General features: G+C 39.7%; 1 protein-coding gene across 1 annotated transcript in view; it reads right to left on the bottom strand.

Moving 5' to 3' along the window:
• The window catches only part of LOC120548394 (synaptic vesicular amine transporter-like), a 65,344-nt gene extending 45,091 nt beyond the window's left edge, over positions 1 to 20,253 (bottom strand). The window contains exons 1-5 of the mRNA XM_039784658.1: positions 20,244 to 20,253; positions 19,939 to 20,120; positions 14,880 to 15,216; positions 9,343 to 9,401; positions 9,160 to 9,243 (exon numbers count right to left, since the gene is read on the bottom strand). Of these exons, the coding sequence (XP_039640592.1) occupies positions 9,160 to 9,243; positions 9,343 to 9,401; positions 14,880 to 15,216; positions 19,939 to 20,071 (613 nt within the window). The 5' untranslated portion in view covers positions 20,072 to 20,120; positions 20,244 to 20,253. The remainder of the gene's footprint in view (positions 1 to 9,159; positions 9,244 to 9,342; positions 9,402 to 14,879; positions 15,217 to 19,938; positions 20,121 to 20,243) is intronic.
• Positions 20,254 to 20,695: the final 442 nt, after the last annotated feature.

Genomic DNA, 20,695 nt, shown 5'->3' with positions numbered 1-20,695 from the left:
GTGTAACAAAAATCCGTTAATTAACAGCACTACTAATAATTAGTAAACATTATTAATTATAATGTAATTGTTTGTTAACAATAAAATGACAATAAACTAAAGATAAATTAACTATCAATTTACTATCTATTAAAGGAACATGCCGATTTATTGGGACTTTATCTTATTCACCGTAACCCCCAGAGTAAGACAAGTCGATACATACCCTTCTCATCTCAGTGCGTGTTGTAACGCTGTCTGACGGCTACAGCGGCATCAGCCCATCACAGAGCATGCAGGTGAATGGTTCCAGTAATCCTACTGCTCCGAATAAGTGACAAAATAACGCCAACATGTTCCTATTTCCATGTTGTGATTTGTAGAGTGACAGCGTGTACAAAAAACAACGTAACATGAGACACAGCCGTCTTCTAACTGTAAACAAACCGGGAACTATATTCTCAGGCGGAAGAATATAGTACTTGACAGAGTGATATGCTCGCAGCAAGCCTGTCTGAGAATATAGTTCCCGGTTTGTTTACAGTTAGAAGACGGCTGTGTCTCATGTTACGTTGTTTTTTGTACACGCTGTCACTCTACAAATCACAACATGGAAATAGGAACATGTTGGCGTTATTTTGTCACTTTTTTCACAATTCGTAGCAGTAGGCTTGTTGGAACCAGTTACAGGATCTGTGCTAGGCTAAGCTAATGCTGGAGCCGTCAGACAGCGTTACAGCACGCATGGAGATGAGAAGGGTATGTATCGACTTGTCTTACTCTGGGGGTTACGGTGAATAAGATAAAGTCCCAATAAGTCGGCGTGTTCCTTTAATGATGGTTATTATAAAGTGTTACCTGACTTTCTTATAATATGCACCTCAATTGTATATAGTATATGTAGTAGGGGGTTCCTACTCTGTTTCTCTTTCAGCTAAGAGACCTGTAATTGTTGCAGTTACATTATAAAAATGTATAATTAGTCTTCAACCAATGTCATGATTGAGAATTTATATAAGTTGTATTTGGTATAAATACGTGATTTTGATTTGGTAAAAGGAAAGTACTTTTGAAGTCTCCACACAAGGCCTGTTGGGAAGCGCGTATGGGAGCGAGTCACAGCAAGCTTACAGAAAGCACGGAAAATTTAATGCTCTGATGAAAGTTTTACAGTTTTTATAACGGATGTCAGCGACCATAAGGAAACCTCTTAAGACTATTCCCTTGTTTGTAGTATGCAGCCAAATATGTATGTTGTTTTGTACACTATGTCTGTATTTTACTTTGGTGAATGTTATTCTACATGCTGTGCATGTCAATTTATGTTCATATTAAGCTAGTCTATATTAACAATGTTCCACTTCCAGGATTGCTCCGGTGCTCTGCTGAGTTCAATAATACCTCACACAAGACTCTACATTAAACGTGTAATTAGTTATGAAAAGGGTATTGCTAACGCATATGGGGCGGGTCAAACCATTACCAATCAAAATGTAACTCTGCTGAGTTCAATGATACCTCGCACAATACTCTACCTTAAAGTGATGGTTTGGAGTAATTCACCCTAGGGTCCTTTGCACCATGACCTTGAGCCAAACACCCCCCCAGAAGCTTTTTTCACCTGGGTCGAACATTGGGAGCGTTAGCATAGAGTAGCGTTATCAGCTGAATAGCTTAGCGCAGGGGCTAACGGACCCACGTTTGTATCTCGTAAATTACCCCACTAATAATGCCCGAAATAATACCAAACGTCTACAAGTAGTACAAATAGGTTATGCTCTCATAAAACGATGGATTGGAAAGTTTGTAAGTACACCAGAAGTTTGAAATTTCCCACAATCAACAAGAGTCCAGGCCTGAGGATATCTACAGGCCAATATTGGTCAGAGCGCCCCCCGCTGGCAACAGGAAATCATCCGATTTACATGAAACTTGTGTGATGTGGTCTACTTGTGATACTGAGCCGGCCCCAATACTTTAAAAGAACACGCCGACTTATTGGGACTTTAGCTTATTTACTGTAACCCCCAGAGTTAGACAAGTCGATACATAGCCTTCTCATCTCCGTGCGTGCTGTAACGCTGCCTGACGCCCCCAGCATTAGCTTAGCCTAGCACAGATCCTGCAGGTAACTGGTTCCAACTAGCCTACTGCTCCGAATAAGTGACAAAATAACTCCAACATGTTCCTATTTACATGTTGTGATTTGTATAGTCACAGGGTGTACAAATAACAAAGTCACATGAGTAACAGCCATCTTCTAACCGTATACATACTGGGAACTATAGTGTCAAAAAGGCGAAGCTGCCCTGGGCTTCTCAGGTGCAGCAAGCATTTCACTCCGCCTAAGTAGGAGAAGTAGCAGTGCTTCGCCTTTTTGAGAATGTTTTGTTGTCATTTGAATGTACAACATGTGTAACAACCTGACGTTGATCTAGTGAACAATCGATCCTTGCGTCCGTAGCTTTTGCATGCATTTAAAATACATTGATATATCCCACTTGGTTTGTTAAGTTTCAAGAGAGGACAACTATGCAGAAGACATGACAGTGAAGATGACAAGAGCGGGAACATGTCCAGTGTAATCTCAATACAGGACTCACACTGTTATAGCTCTGAGTCTTCAGTGGAAAGAAAGATGAGAACTGACTGATGAAAACCTTTTTTACAATTTGAATATGTGTGCATAACAGAAGGTTGTCACGAAGATTTTATTTCACATTGACAATGTTTCACTAATGTTTAATAGCTGTATGAATGTTTAAGTCAAAGAGTATTAATAAACTATGAATCATTGTTTAGTAATGCTTATTCAGCACTCTTATGCATTTATCAAGTGTTAAAGGTGCATATGTTCTCATCTTTACAATAAGGATACCACAGAGCATTAATACCTGTTAAGTTATGGTTTAGTAATGCTTATTCAGTATTATTATACATTTATCAAGTGTTAGTTAAGGTGCATATGTTCTCAACTTTACAATAAGGCTATCACATAGCATTAATAACTGTTTAATTATAGTGTATTAATGCTTCTTCAGTATTGTTATACATTAATTAAGTGATAGTTAAGGTGCATATGTTCTCAACTTCACAATAAGGCTACCAAACGGCATTGATAACTGTTTAATTATGGTTTATTAATGCTTCTTCAGTATTGTTACACATTAATTAAATGTTAGTTAAGGTGCATATGTTCTCAACTTTACAATAAGGCTATCAAACAGCATTAATAACTGTTAAATTATGGTGTATTAATGCTTCTTCAGTATTGTTATACATTAATTAAGTGATAGTTAAGGTGCATATGTTCTCAACTTCACAATAAGGCTACCAAACGGCATTGATAACTGTTTAATTATGGTTTATTAATGCTTCTTCAGTATTGTTATACATTAATTAAAAGTTAGTTAAGGTGCATATGTTCTCAACTTTACAATAAGGCTATCAAACAGCATTAATAACTGTTTAATTATGGTTTAGTAATGCTTATTCAGTATTATTATACATTTATCAAGTGTTAGTTAAGGCGCATATGTTCTCAACTTTACAATAAGGCTATCACATAGCATTAATAACTGTTTAATTATGGTGTATTAATGCTTCTTCAGTATTGTTATACATTAATTAAGTGATAGTTAAGGTGCATATGTTCTCAACTTCACAATAAGGCTACCAAACGGCATTGATAACTGTTTAATTATGGTTTATTAATGCTTCTTCAGTATTGTTACACATTAATTAAATGTTAGTTAAGGTGCATATGTTCTCAACTTTACAATAAGGCTATCAAACAGCATTAATAACTGTTTAATTATGGTGTATTAATGCTTCTTCAGTATTGTTATTCATTAATTAAGTGATAGTTAAGGTGCATATGTTCTCAACTTCACAATAAGGCTACCAAACGGCATTGATAACTGTTTAATTATGGTTTATTAATGCTTCTTCAGTATTGTTACACATTAATTAAGTGATAGTTAAGGTGCATATGTTCTCAACTTTACAATAAGGCTATCACATAGCATTAATAACTGTTTAATTATGGTGTATTAATGCTTCTTCAGTATTGTTATACATTAATTACGTGATAGTTAAGGTGCATATGTTCTCAACTTCACAATAAGGCTACCAAACGGCATTGACAACTGTTTAATTATGGTTTATTAATGCTTCTTCAGTATTGTTACACATTAATTAAATGTTAGTTAAGGTGCATATGTTCTCAACTTTACAATAAGGCTATCAAACAGCATTAATAACTGTTTAATTATGGTGTATTAATGCTTCTTCAGTATTGTTATTCATTAATTAAATTATAGTTAAGGTGCATATGTTCTCAACTTCACAATAAGGCTACCAAACGGCATTAATAACTGTTTAATTATGGTGTATTAATGCTTCTTCAGTATTGTTATACATTAATTACGTGATAGTTAAGGTGCATATGTTCTCAACTCCACAATAAGGCTACCAAACGGCATTAATAACTGTTTAATTATGGTTTATTAATGCTTCTTCAGTATTGTTACACATTAATTAAGTGATAGTTAAGGTGCATATGTTCTCAACTTTACAATAAGGCTATCAAACAGCATTAATAACTGTTTAATTATGGTGTATTAATGCTTCAGTATTGTTATACATTAATTAAATTATAGTTAAGGTGCATATGTTCTCAACTTTACAATAAGGCTATCAAACAGCATGAATAACTGTTTAATTATGGTGTATTAATGCTTATTCAGTATTATTATACATTAATCAAGTGACCATTTAAGGTAAGTAATGCTTATATAGCATGCACAATAATTTATATAGGGGCTTTAAGTTAATGTCTACATGAAGACAAAGGAAGAAGCAAACCTCTGCATGGAGACTATGGAGTCTTTTCACTGATCTCACCCTCTACCAAAAGTACCGTATTTCCTCAAATAAAAGCCGGGGCCTTTATTTACCTGAACTGCAGAAGGGACCAGGCTTGTATTTGAAGCAGGCTTTTATTAGAGGCAGGCCTTTATTTCTAATTCCATCTGTTTGATAAGTATAATTATTTTAAATAAACTGTTTTAAATGAAAAACCATAGCGTTCACATTTGCAAAAATATCAACATATACATCAACAGCCAGAAGGGCGACAAAGCAATTTGGGTCAGAATTAATCAAACACCACCATTGTGTCAGTTTGAACCCTGTAAATGTACCGGGTATTTATTTCAAATATAGGTACTACAGTATTACTGGTAGATTACAATAAGAGCATACAGTAGTTACACCAGTATCTGATTAACGTTACAGACGGTAGCTAGCTACCGGTAGCTGTCAGTACCCGATCCGTTCCACCTGCACAATCTGTTCTGCGCATGTGCAAGATGACACGTATGCCATGACGTTGGCGCAGATGATAATGCTGCGTTCATGCCACCTCGAAATAACAGGCACCGCCCCACTGGTTACGTTGTTTCTGCAGCTAGATTCAGTCTAAAATAACGTTAAGTCAAACTTAATGGGAAAAGCAGGCTACAGCTATATTAAGACATTACAGTAATAACAATAAAGACAAGTATTGAGTGATTGTATTTTAAATGAGCACAAGTAAAGTAGAACTGACGTAACAGCTGTTATATATGTTAACGTTTATTTTCAAGTTTTATTTTGAGGGTCTTTTAAAGTTTACATGCTGTCTCAGCTAGCGGTTAGCCGAATTAGCTGTTAGCTAAACTAACGTTAGCTTAACTGTGGAGGCTAACGGCAGACCGCTGCAATCAGCTAGCGGTTAGCCAAATTAACCGTTAGCTAAACTAACGTTAGATTCCCGGTGGAGGCTAACGGCAGACCGCTATAATCACCTAGCGGTCCGCCGAATTAACCGTTAGCTAAACTAACGTTAGCTTCCCCGGGAGGCTAACGGCAGACCGCTATAATCACCTAGCGGACCGCCGAATTAGCTATTAGCTAACTAACGTTAGCTGGAGGCTAGCGTGTGAACATCTTGCGCATGCGCAGAACGGATCGTGCAGGTGGAAGCGGTGCCGTTATTCCAAGGTGGTGGTGGAATGAACGCAGCATTATCATCTGCGCCTACGTCATGGCATACGTGTCATCTTGCACATGCGCAGAACGGATTGTGCAGGTGGAATGGATCGGGTACTGACAGTAGCTTTGTTTCTAGCTCCAGGCTAACTTGTTTCCTCCCACCTCCAGCTAGCTAGCCATGCTCTGCTCTTGTCGGCTAATCTTGTCAGCTCATCCTTCTGTTTCTTCTAGTATCGGATTCTCCTGGGGTCAATGTCGAAACGTCCCGCAGCTTTTTCACCCGAGTTTTCCTCCGCATACTTTAAAACTCTTTTCGTTTTGTTGTTGAAAAGTCCGTCACTAGCACCAGATTCCATCTTTCTCTGCTAGCACTAAATGAGCCCCGTGTTACATCCAATGTAGCTACTGCCATCTACTGGCACCTGTACGTTACTGCACACTACACTTGGCTGAGTTACACATACAGCCGCATAGGACAATAATCCAGAAAAAAGCATGAATATATTGTTGAATCTGTTAAATTAAATTGGTAGAAATGTACAATGAACTTGAATTTTATTTTGACTTAATAATATATGAAAGGCATTTAGGAGATTATCCACACTATTTTTTCCCCGGCCTTAATTTGAGACCGGCCTTTATTTGTTCGTGTTGACCACGCCCCCGGCCACTATCAGAGGCCCGGCTTTTAATTGACTTCCGGTTTTTATTTGAGGAAATACGGTAAGTCATATGTTGGAAGATGGACAAATATAGTGGACAAAGGTATGTGGACAACCATAACCCATAAATAAACAATAAAAACAGTTTTTTCATAATGAGATGGCTTGGCTGTGAACCGTAAGACATACATGCTATCAAATATCTTTATCAACCACCTAGTAATTTTAGGAAATACCTTAATTAGCATCAACTAAGGGTTTACTTAGACACTTTAGTTAGCTTTTATTTCCAGTTTAGGCTTTTTAGTACATTACCTAATTTTAAAATATACAGCTTAGTTAACTGTTATTAACAGTTAGTCAAGGCTTGTTACTGCATTAACTAATGGTAAAATAGACACCTTAGTTAACTGTGATTAACAGTTAGTCAAGGTTTGTTACTGCATTAACTAATGGTAAAACAGACACATTATTTAACTGTTATTAATAGTTAGTCAAGGCATTAACAAATGGTAAATACACGCCTTAGTTAACTGTTACTAACAGTTAGTCAAGGCATATTACTGCATTAACTAATAGTACTATACCTTAGTTAACTGTTATTAACAGTTAGTCAAAGCTTAATATTGCATTTACTAATGATATAATAGACACCTTAATTAACTGTTATTAATAGTTAGTCAAGGCTTATTACTGCATTAACTAATGGTATAATAGACACCTTAGTTAACTGTGATTAACAGTTAGTTAAGGCATCAACTAATGGTAAATAATGCATCAATTAATACCTTAGTTAACATGAGCATTGTTAAGAAATGTTAAACAATTAATTCAAATGTTAATAATGGTTGGTTAATGCTCATTAATGAATTAACTAATGCTAATTAATGTACCCTTATTGTAAAGTGTTACCATTTAAAGTTGATGTAAGAAGGTATATAAGAAGGCGCTGCCGGAGCATGGACACTGAAACTGAATCCATCTGTGATTGGATGAATTCATCCAATGGGATCGCTTGTTAAGTTAGCTGCACGCAAAATGTTAAAACCAAAATAAATAAAGTTTGAAAAAAATAAAAAAGTTCGTTGCCCATAGGAGACTCACCCCAGGTTAACCCTAGATGCACAGAGGATTCACGAGTTTTGCCGTTTACGTTAGGCTAGTGTAGAGTTGGCAGATTTTTTTCCTTGTGGTTGTTGATGGATATTGCACAGATACCTCTTATTATGGAAGTAGTGGCTTTTTCTGCGAGTTGAACTCCCTCTGCATCAACGATGTGCCCTGAGGCGGTGAACATCAGCTAGCATCAGGGTGAGTAGAGAGGGACATTGGAGTCTTTTTACAGACCTGCTGTGGTTTAGTTAGCAGCTAGTAACGCATTATTATTAATCTGTGATATCGTCGGAGTCAGGATTTATTCATACAGTCTATGGTCGGAGTGCTAGCTTGTGGAGTTTGACATAAGTGTTTCCAACGTGTTTAGCTGCTAGCCGTTTCCCTAGGTTGGATCTTGTGGTATCTAGCTTGGTTTAGTGACTCAATTTCAATGAATGGCCAGTGTGTCAGTCTCAGTTTGGTTGAACGCTATAAAGCCTACACGTTAGGCTTTATTTGTGCATGTAAGTGAATATGTACGTGTTTTGTGTATGTGACAACAACGTTACATCCAGCCCTTTGCCTAGTAGACTTGCTAGCATGCTGGATAACAGTTAAACATACCTCTCTGTCCTCTGCCTGATGGGAGCGTTTCAGCACCCTGTCTCTGCGGCAGATAGCATCGGTGGTGTTGGTACAGGGGCTGTTGGAGGGCTAGCCAATTTTAAGGCAGCTAGCCATGAGTTGAGGACTGGTTTCCTTGTCAAAGGTAGCCTGTGGAAATCTATCTTAACCCCAGCTGCCTTAGCCCTATACAATTCATTACTGCAGCCAGGTGCAATACAGTATGAACCCCCCTAGACCTGTTGGTTTCCGTTTCCTCAGCCATGTCCGTTAGCCTCTGACTCTTTACGTTCTATGGCTGCTTACCATGCCAGTGACGTAGCCAATTGTGGAATTCCAACATGGCGGCGCCCATGTAACAACAACAACACTTTCAATGCACCATTTTATCCCTTTTAACAAATTCAGCCATTTTAATCATTGTACCAACGAGAAGAAATACAATACATCTGTTATATCACCTTTACTCAAATTCCAGTTCAGTTCATCTTTAAAATACATACATTTTCACCAGGCTTGATGCGACCGCCAATTTTGGTGAGTTTTTGCCCCTCAAAAAGGCGTTTGATTTGCCGTAATAATAATTCCTTCAGTTTCAATAGGGCCTTCGCCGCTGTCGGCGCTTGGGCCCTAATAAAAGGCCTACTCAATAACACTCAATGTCTATTTTAATTAATATGAATGTATTCAGATGAGCTGAATAGCTGAACAGATGACGGACTAGATATGAGCATCACAGGGAATTAGAGAGGGGGGGTCTTACCAGCCACAGAGGAGCAGGACGAGCCCACACCCTGCAGGGATCTGGCCACAAACAGCAGAGCGTAGCTCGATGAGAAGGCAAACACTTCACAGCAGCAGGAACAAGAGAAATACAGACAGAAACATCAGGCATGATGCAAGCATTCAGATTTGTGATAATGAAGACACATTGGATGGAACTTACTGATAGTGGAGAGGAACATGATACAGAAGCCAGCGAATAGGGGAAGCTGGTATCCTATTCTAAAGGGACAAAGAGAAAAAAGACTACATTTAAGCTTATAATTAGTTTGAGGTGTCTACACACACAGGTTAAAGAAATGGCTGCATTGAAAGGGGAAATTCAATCTTTTCAGCATATTGTCACTTTCTAAAGCAGTGAGACCTAAAAATAATGTTAGAAGTTATGGAAGACTGCTAATTATTTAAAGGGGTGATAGAATGCAAAACCGATTTTACCCTGTCATAGTTGAATAACGACAGTTCAGTGGGTAAAAAGGACATACATAGAAGCTCAAAATCCCATTGACACCCCTTTACTATGAAAATCTCATATTTTGAAACTGCCGCTGAAAACGGGCAAATCTCAACAAAGCTGAGTTGCTTGCGTAAGCATCTCAAAATCCGGAACCTTAAGAGAACAGTCACGCCCCAACATTTACATAGGCTACACAACTGACCTGACATCAGGTAGTCTTCTGAATCTAGCTAGGTCACGCAGATCTCTGCTATTCCATTACAAAATTCACTTCTGAAACTTTTTTATGCGAGAAATCAACTATGTAAAGCTCAGATATGGGCCGTTTTACAAAAATTGATGGCTAATTGCAAATTTTGTACGACTGTGGGTCGGAATTAAGCAGCCGGTGCTGCCTGGGTTGTTGCCTCGCCGCCCGGCCTGCTGTGAGCTCCGTTACGGCTGGCAGCCATACCCGCGCAGAGTCACCGGTAACACCGCTAATGGACCACTAAACCCAGGGCCTGCAGCTCCCCTCTTCCTGCTAGCTAAATGCCCGGTATGTGTGAGTGAGAGCGCGGTCAGCGAGCTTGTAACACCAGCAATCTGTTACCACAGGTTCCAGTTACTCTTTTAAATGTGTGTAATTATAATGTGTTGAGTTATTTAAACAAACGATTGGGGAAATAAACGCCGCTTGTCCGCGAGTCTCATTGATAGCGCCTGCGGCTGGATGTAGCTCTATCAATGAGAGCTAGCTAGCCTCCTCTTAGAATTCCTCTGGAATTCACAAATATTCATTAACTTGAAATCGGACACCGTTGTTAGGTTTATAAGACCTTTAGTTAGATGTTGTGTAAGTGGCGTGACGAAATTCAAACTGTAATATAATCGAATTAAGGCGAAAAGGAAGCTAACTATCCGTGATTTGTAGCTAGGATTGAAGGGACAGTCACAGCTAACGAAACACCTAGCTAGTCTTCACAAATATTCATTAACTTGAAATCGGACACCGTTGTTAGGTTTATAAGACATAGTTAGATGTTGTGTAAGTGGCGTGACGAAATTCAAACTGTAATATAATCGAATTAAGGCGAAAAGGAAGCTAACTATCCGTGATTTGTAGCTAGGATTGAAGGGACAGTCACAGCTAACGAAACACTTTGTCTTCACAAATATTCATTAAATTGAAATCGGACACTGTTGTTAGCTTTATAAGACATATAGTTAGATGTTGTGTAAGTGGCGTGACGAAATTCAAACTGTAATATAATCGAATTAAGGCGAAAAGTAAGCTAACTATCCGTGGTTTGTAGCTACACATAGCTAGGATTGAAGGGACAGTCGCAGCTAACGAAACACTTTGTCTTCACAAATATTCATTAACTTGAAATCGGACACCGTTGTTAGCTTTATAAGACCTTTAGGTAGATGTTGTATAAGTGGCGTGACATGTGTGTAACATGTGGTAACAGATTGCTGGTCTAACAAGCTCGCTGACGGAGCTCTCACTCTCACACAACGGGCCATTTAGCTAGCAGGAAGAGGGGAGTTGAAGGCCCTGGAGCTCTGTCAGGGCAGCGGTGTTGGTAATCCCTGCTGTGGGCTGCCAGCCGTGACCGAGCTCCAAGCACTCATAGCAGGCCGGGGTCTGTGAAGGAAGGCAGGCTGGGCGGCGAGGCAGCACCGGCGGGCGGCGAGGCAGCACCAGCGGCTAAACTCCGACACACAGTCTTACCAAATTTGCAATTAGCCATCAATTTTCGTAAAACGGCCCATATTTGAGCTTTATATAGTTGATTTCTCGCTTAAAAAAGTATCAGAAGTGAATTTAATAACGAAATAGCCGGATAAACAATGTATAACTTTGCAATGAGACCTGCTGTCGAGTCTCCCATGTGTTTCTATGTAGTTTGCTCAAACCAATCAGCGCGTAGCTCATTCTGAATATTCATCAGCATACCATATTTGGAAGAAAAGCTCTTGTTCCAAATAGAGCCATATTCACAGGGTAGTTAAGGGCCTAATAAAATATCATTCGGGCAATTTTCAGCCCAACCAATGTTACATACCCCATTAGGAGACCTTAAGGAACAGTGTAAAATACCCTATATAATCATTCTATCACCCCTTTAAATGGGAAACGCTTCAACCAGTGCTGTACATATGCATATGAATAACGGTTAAAATCCACTGTCTGTATGATTACATTATTGAATACATTATTGCAGGTATGGAGGATGTAGATTGTCTCCAACTGTGTATGAAGTGTCAAAACGGAAGGCACAATGATTACGGATTCATTACCTGAGAGCCAAAATGATTCACATAAACTGCATAAATACTGTAAGTGTCTTTTTAACAGCATAGACACAAAGCATTTGTAGAAATTCTGTATTTGCATGACACATTCTTGCCAGTTACAATTGTTAGCCTGACATTTTAACAGGAGGACTATAGCCCTATTCGCACGGGATAAGTATTACCTGGTGACCTCCAGTCATTTGTAATAATTGCGGAGGTTGTCTGTGATCTTAATCCCGAGCGAATCGGTCGTGTCTGTAATTTGTAAAGTAATAATTCCCCCGCAAATGACCTACCATATTTTGCCGAAAACGGAGGTCCTGTGATAATATTAGTACCTTGCGAATCGGCATCTCTGATTTGTCCAGGATTTGGCGGGGCTTTTTTGTTTTTTTAAGGTACCTATTTCCTTCTTTTGCGCCTTTTTATCCATCTTTCGCGAATAATGGAGGGTGCGTGGAGTGTTTTGACAGTGTTTTGGGTGCTGGGTCATGTCGCTATACATCATATACAATTTGCAGAAAGAGAAAGATGAAAACCACCACAAGTGCGAAGACAAAAAGAATGATTAGATAGCGATGGATGACATGTATAGCAGCATGCGGTAAGTATATTTTTTATGTTTGTATCATACATCTAGAGATAACGACAAGACAACTCCAAGCAATAGCTTATCAAAAATAATGCACAATCAAGCGAGGGGGCTCACTTCATAATTGGAGGTTAATGTTACAAATAAATCAAGCGTAAATAGCTTGAGCTAATAGATTTCAACCTGGTGAAATGTTTAGTTTTATCCATCTAACCGGACCCTGCTTGACACCACCCGGAGAAAAAAGTGAGAGAAAAAGGAGAGGTCGCAGTTCGGACGATGACTGACTACCCGGTTGAGATTGTATGCGTGTGTGTCCTCGAGATCTGACCACACACAAACACGTAGCAGAGCTACCCACACCCATGTTTCTACTGTTGCTTAATGTCAGTAAATTCGAGTAAAATCACAGGCTTCGCTTATCCCGTTCGAATGCGCCAGATGAAAATCAGACGTGTGTGGGTAATTTATAATTCACACGAGGTCCCTAGATAATACTTATCCCGTGCAAATAGGGCTTATGACAACATCTTCTTTCATTAAAATGCTAAAAGCTGCCATGCACACGGAGCTGTTGTATCCCCCGTAGATACTGGACATGCTTGACTTGCCTTATATTGTCCTCTGTCAGGAGGGAAGGTGACTAACAACAGGTAATGTTCCTTGCCTCAATTACAGCATATCTGAGTGCCCATCGGAGACACTAAATATTGCTTTTGATGTGAGTGCCAATAATGTTGGAGCATCCACGCTTCTCCCTCTCCACTGAACATTTATCTCACATTCTGCTCAAATCTTCGGGCTGGCTCTGTTCTGGTAGCTTTTATTCTTCAGAATTCTTTTGTTTTCTTGACCCATTGTTATAATAATATGTATAATATAAAGTTATCTTCTAGATTTTAGGTGCCACTCAACTTGCAGCAAAAAAATGAAAAATGTGAAGAAGTAAAAATCAAACGTAAAATCCACTATAATGGCTCCTCCTTGCAATTTTTGTCCAAAAGAATCAGCGCTGTACTATTGAAGCTACATTGGCCTTCTATGATGGCAACAGTCTCTAAGCTGCTGGCTGCATGTCTAACAGATGCAAACAGGTAGTTCATTAAAGCAAAGCCATTATTATTTAAAAGATGTGGCCATTGGGTGGCAACAAACCAACCAACATATTACTTGACATATCTGTATAAAGTTGTTATGGCTGACGTGTTACAAACAACAACCAATTTACACATTAGCATTCATTTGAAGTCATTTTTTCTGGTAGCTTAACAAAAGAAAGTCCATTATTCACATGTAAGCTCTGTTTTAGTCTCAATAACAAATTCAATTGATAATGTCTGCATTGGTGGTGATCATGAGAATAGTGTTCTCCTTAATGGAGTTTAAGGCTTTGCGACAAGTACATTTTGGAAGGCGATTTGTTGATTGGCTGCCTGAAATTTGAGTAACTCATCCAGCTATCCATGCAAGAAAACATAATACACATGCACACACATGCAATCACATAATCTGGAATTCTGCGGTTTTTGATTCAGTTTGACTGGATCTGGAGCTGACATGACATTCACCCTCAAAACCAAAAGGACATTAAACTGTCAGGGTTTCAATATTCAGCTTTAGATTTCCTTCTCTAAAACTTGAAAAGGGAGTCCGTTGCTGCTCTTTCTCTTCAATTTCTGTTGGATGTTGAATTAGATAAGTGTTGCTCTCTGGCTGCCTTTCCAAACACAAAGGAGAATTTGGCCCTGGGCTAGCAGGAAGCCTCTGTGGCCTGAAAGGAAAGCTGTCATACTGTGATTGTCTTGCTCTGTCCTTTGTTATTCGGCTTTAAATGAAATAATTTCCTCTCCAATGTTTTTTCTGTGTGTCTTTAACAGTTTTTGCATTATGTCATAAAATGCCACATAAAGCACCATTGTAGTTATTGCAAATATGTTCTTCACATGTATTTAAATGAGCTAAACATTGAAGTTGTAGACACATTGCATTTGTTACAATTGGCAATTTCTAAAGTAACCAGTAGGAAAGAGTGTGATGGTGGTCACTGAAAAGTCAGTGTTTAACACAAACCGAGTCTAGTACGAACCAGAAAGCTAGATCTATCCTCATGTTGATTGTGACTGAATGATTGAGAAAGTAAAGGGAATTATATGCTAGGATGAATGGCAACTTGTAGCTTTCTGTTCATTATGTGACAACTACATGAATTTCGATTGCTTCTACTGATGATTTTGTGACAGTAATTTCCAGGCTGCGATTACAAAAGCAACAACAATGTTCCAGGTTGCCTGCGAAAACCCTTAACCAGCTAATTCCCCAGCTGTAAATGCTACATAATAAATGTATCCTCACAGAGAGAAAAACCTACCTGTTTGTGAGTGGGCCTATGAAGGGGTTGGTAATCAGCTGTACGATGGCCTTGGAGGCGAACAGCAATCCCACTTTGACATTCTCATTGAGCAGCGTACTGGCAGACTGGGGACAGTCAGAGGAGTTGTATGGCAGCTCTGTGGCAGCGGGGGCTGTAGGGACCAGGTCCGGAAACCTGGCTGTGGTGTTGGAACCTGAAGACCTCACGGTGTTGTCGTATAAGGACACAATGCTGTGAAAGGTTCCTGGAGCTGCTGGCTGTGACGCAGTGCTGTTCTTCAACACCACGTCTGTTGACTCATCCAGAGTGTACAGGTAGCTGGGGATGATGGGAACTAGAGGGCACAAAGAGGTTGATGCAATGAAATATGACACGACCACTGACTGATGTTCACTAGCATGATGCTATTCCAGATGTTACGGCAACATATGTCAGTAGAGAACAACAGGGCTAATCACAAGCACTAACCTAAAGAAAGAAAGAGACCATCATGATCACATCACCAAAAATTACATTATAGAAAAGAAATGTAAAGTGTAAAATAATAACAGCAGTCATCTCAAGACACTTTACAGGTAGAGTAGGTCTAGACCACACTCTATAATTTACAAAGACCCAACAACTCCCCCCAAGAGCAAGCATTTGGTGCGACAGTGGTGAGGAAAAATAATTATAGCAGTTGGTATGATGAACAGTGGCAATTACAATAACAATAAGGATAATATAACTATGACTAGTATTAATAGTAGTAGCAGTGGAGGGCGTAGCAGGGCGTGGAGCAGGACCACAGCAGCAGCTGCAACCACGATTTAGGTGCCACCACAATCCAAAGAAATCTGCAATTTCTTTATAATTACGCCAACATTTCTCACTTAGCCCAAAAGTTATCTATTCTTGCAGTTAGTCTCAGATATCAGCCCTTCTTCTGCCACCACCTAATACAATAGAAGTGAATGGAATTATTTTGTGGTGCTCAAAGCACCAAAAGTTAAAGAGCACATATTATGCTCAAGGGGGAGGAGGAACCTAAACCAAGCTTTCAGAGGAGCTGCAGATGACGGTAAGAGTTTCCCGACAATCTACAAAGTTTATTGAAACAATGTCCCGCCTCCTCTAGATAGTCATCCTTGGTATTCGCAGTAATCATAGGAACTGTTGACAGTGAGCCCTGTGGATTATGTTGCTGGTAAAAAAACGGTACGTGACATTTCACAGCTTTGACCACCACGAAGGATTCCATTTACCTCCACTGTGGGAGAAGTTTCAGAAGTACAGGCTGAATTTGGGGGAAACAGTACAGATTAAATAATTTCCTTTTGATGGAATGGTACTCTGTTTTTATGGCATTTTTGTGAATTGTATGGCTTTATTAGGGAGTTTTAAACAGAGAGGTGACAGGAAATGAGAGTAGGAAGAAGCTCAGAGCAACATGCAACGAAGGTTCCCGGTTTGCTCTTCATGGTCAGCACCCAAAACTCCAAAGCTGTAGGGCGACCCCACACCCTTACATTCTATTATATTGCTGAGTGGAAGGAGGGAGTAATATAGCACTGCTCATGACATGATGCAGGCAGGCAGAAACACGCTCACGGGTGAATGTTGCTGCTGGTAACAGAAAATAAAGACATTTGTACAGCAAGACTCTTCAGAGTGATTCGGCGAGACAAACCAGTTTGAGGCAACTGGTATTAAAAAAAACAATCTACCTTTTTTGATTCTTCACAGAAACATGTTCTATTTTCTCACATGACAGACAGTGAATAACAAACGCATCAACAAAATCATTGGCCCATTGTGTTCTCCTGCTGCTCCTGGACACGCTTGGTCAGTTTGGCTATTTGATCTCTTCATGATACAGCACTCTTAAACAAATGTCAATCAAAACATAGTTAACACGGTCTGTTGGTAAACCCCTCTTTAAAATATGAGTTTGTGTGATTGGTTACTAATAAAGTTAAGCCTTGAGATTATAAAGTACTAGCCAGACAGAAACTGTTGGCATTGGCAGTGTAGAACAAATGCTACAAAAATAAAATGATATATAACTTTACATCATTTTTACATTTTACATTTTGTAACAGAAAGAAATGAATTACAAAAATATGAATAATATATTCATATATTGAATTTGCATGGATGGCACTGTCATCCATACAATGTCTAAATAGTATAAATGATTGTGATAGTTGACATGAAATATGATCTACGATTTTGAATACTGCAGTGATTGAATATTAATGTGGGTTAGACTTTAAAGGCTGCATGTAACCAACAGATGTAATTTTCTGTCTTTAGGTTATTTTCAATGATTCAATTCAACAATTTTCAATAATTGTGCATCACGTGCCAAGGTCTGCTTCATACTAGTGGAGCGATCTGCTTTAACAGCCTTAATTCAAGATCTTGTCTCTATGAAATTATAAAATTCTATGAATAGATGAGAATGGTTCCAGCTGTCAGAAACAGATGCAGAGTGTGTGGAAGCTGCAGGTCTGACTCCGTGATCCAACAAAGACGTATCTGATTGCCTACAGACGTAACACAACTTGTCAAAAACCTTTAAACTGTTATACCCATTAGTAATGATGTAAACCATGTTTTAAAGGAAGAATCAATAGAAATGTTGATTATATATTAGATGCATTTTATATCATCAAAATACCTAATATATGATATGTTTTTTTTTTTAGAAAAGAATGAAAGGTATTTCAAAGGGTGCTGTGGAAATGATTGGGATGATAATGACACACACACACGCGCGCGCACGCGCACGCACGCACGCACGCACGCACGCACGCACGCACACACACACACACACACAGAGCCAGTTTTCAGAGCATCAGCAGCAGTAACACACTGGGTTATATTGAACATTAGACAGAGTGTTTGAGCTGTGATGTAGCCCGTGAGTGATCAGCTGTGAACGTGCACGCGGACAGCTGCTGTTCTGCTGCTCCAGTGAGCATCAAGAGCTTTGGAGCCGGTTTAACTGGACATGGATCTTTATTTTGGCTCTTGGAGGAATTTTATATCATAATAACAAATATTGGCGGATGACGTGAGCCCGTCCCCGGTGGTGATTACGCGCTTGTAGCCTATAGGCTACGAGAATGAGTTTTGGAAAATGACAGAATTACCATCAATAGGCTCAGGGCCGGTTCTAGCCCTTTGGTTGCCCTAGGCGAGATTGAGTTTTGCGCCCCCCTCCCCCCCAGTCTTGCATTACCAGATCTCCACAGCGCTGTGTCAGCAATAGAGTAGCAATGTATGTTCATTTTAGTTTCTAGCTTCCATGTAAGTTAGATGGCACCAACATTTGGTCTAATCATAACTGGTCTGGCAACCCAAAGGCCAGTTTTTTGTTTCCAGATTTGTCTGCATGGTGACTCATGATGGGGAGGTCTGGGGGTCCACACCCTGAACATTTTGAGCATGAAATACTTCATTTCCTGCATTCTGGTGAATAATTATGCACTTTTTTTTTTCCTTTTTTTTTTACCTTTTTCTGAATCAATTTGTGCTGGAAATATCTTTATCTAAAGGGAAACATAGATTACAATCCAAATATAAAAACATAATGGAATATTTTGCAGTAAGGCTCTCAGGCATTCTGTATTGCTTTCACCTATTAATTCTCCTTTAGATCGATGTTTCTAATTATATCGGAATCAGCACACATGTAGCCTAGGCATCATTTACTCTTCCCACTTTTGCTTCTTTTGTTGAGGAAGTAAACACCTTAAACGTGCATATTAAAATGATTCACCTGAATGATACATTAATTAATTTTAATGAATTAATAAACCCCTGGACTGTAATATTTCAGATGTGTTTGAGCAAGATTTCTGCTCATGTTCAAAACTTTGTGCACATTCAAAATACAGTATATCTCATCTGTGTTCTCTGAGGTTTGGAGGAGTTGTGATATTGTGAGAAAAATAAAGTGATAATGCAATAGGCTACTACAAGAATAAAGCCACTATATTTCAGAAAATAATTCACCTGCACCATAGTCTGCTGTGCATTACGTGATTGCTCTGTTGATACGGTAGATCTCAGACCTCCTTACAGACACAGAGCCCCGTTTGGGTCTCTGGTCTCTGAATGAGACAGTTTAGGGAAGAGGCTGTAGGCTACGCTGCTCTACATCGGAGGTGGAAACACAAAACTACGCAGAAATAGGGACACATCTGCCGCAGCATGCCCACAGCAGAGCGCGTCCATTATAACCTGAAGCTGCACAGACCAGGGAAGGCGCGCTGCAGCAGCTCCGTGTCTGTGCCGCTGCTCGTCTCTGTTTTTACAGCGAGAGTGGACACAAAGCAACGCACAGGTCTGCTTCAGAGCTCCGTGTGTTTGAGTCTGACCCGTAGACTGGAAACGTTGCGTAATGAAAGGTTGAAAAGTAAACGTGTGACTGAGGGGGGCGCCCTAGGATGATCATGTTTAATAAACACGTTTTATTTCGCTTGTCATTCATAATTATATTATTAATGGGAAGTAGACCTAAGGGCGACACGGCGCCCCCAACACTTTTGACGCCCTAGGCAATCGCCTAGGTCGCCTATAGCAATCGCCGGCCCTGAATAGGCTACACTGTATTTGAATAGCCTACCTACGGTGTATTGTTACGTTATTACCTGGACGCTACTCATGTTGAAATACACACTTTACTTAAGAGAGTATATCAGTAGCTAGGCCTATTATGGGATGTTATCTCTCTGCCCGATGCAGGGTTAGCGATATATGACCTGAGCTCACATCTGATTTTGTAGTTTTTCAGTCATTCGATATTCGATTTGAAAGTTAAATGTAATAATGATAATAATAATGTTCACTTTGGTAACCTGTCACTTGCACTATATTCCAGACATATGGACACATGATTATGAGGGGTTTGATGGAGCGCTGATCTGCTGGCTGACTGACTGACTGGAGCTACAAAGACACTGGGCATCTCTGGACAGACCTGGGGAACTGGACTACCTGTTGCGCAAAGAAGAAAAGAAACTCTTTGCAGAGATGCAAGAGATGAGAAAAGTAGCAGTGTACCTACCGACTACAGTCAGCAGCATGTTATCCAAGAGCAGAGCGACGGAAACAATGAAGAGACTCAGTTTCCTCGATTGTCTCTCTTCTCGGAGCCATTTGATCAAACTAAACTGCCGAAGCGCATCCAGTCTCCCCATTGTGTTAGTCCCGAAAAGAGCAGGGTAACAGAACGGACGACAGAAGCTCCTGGAGAGACACAAGTGCCAACGATTGGTCAGTAACTTTAACAAATAACCCTCCCAGTCTATGTGAAGCGGTGGATAAACTGCTGAGAATGTGAGGCGGAGCGCTGCACAGCATGCATCTTACCTGGGATGCGCAGGGGTCAACAGCAGCAGCAGCAGCGCGGCTGGGAGGAGAGGGGATGCTGTCTTTCTACTGACTGGAGCCACCGCTGACGTCACTCAACCTGTATGTGTGTGGGTCCCCGTCAGACCTACCTTCACACATTCAAACCGCAACTAGATTAGATCAGCCCAAACAATGGACAACACACACAAAGCCTAACTCTCGGCTGTAATGATGATGGATCAATACTGAGCTGATGCCACCGTGTGAGCTTTCACACTGCTTGGTGATCAGAAACAGGGCTCAACGCAAATCTTCTTATTAACAACATCATTTAAAACCCATAAAGAATCAGAACAGACAATAATAATAATAATAATAATAATAATAATAATAATAATAATAATAATAATAATGTTTGTATACATTTTCATTAAAGACTTCAATAAATGCCAAAAGCCCAATCACTAACT

Source organism: Perca fluviatilis, chromosome 19 (genome assembly GCF_010015445.1).
Source record: "Perca fluviatilis chromosome 19, GENO_Pfluv_1.0, whole genome shotgun sequence".
Lineage (NCBI taxonomy): Eukaryota > Metazoa > Chordata > Actinopteri > Perciformes > Percidae > Perca > Perca fluviatilis.
This window is presented reverse-complemented; position numbering and strand designations above follow the sequence as displayed.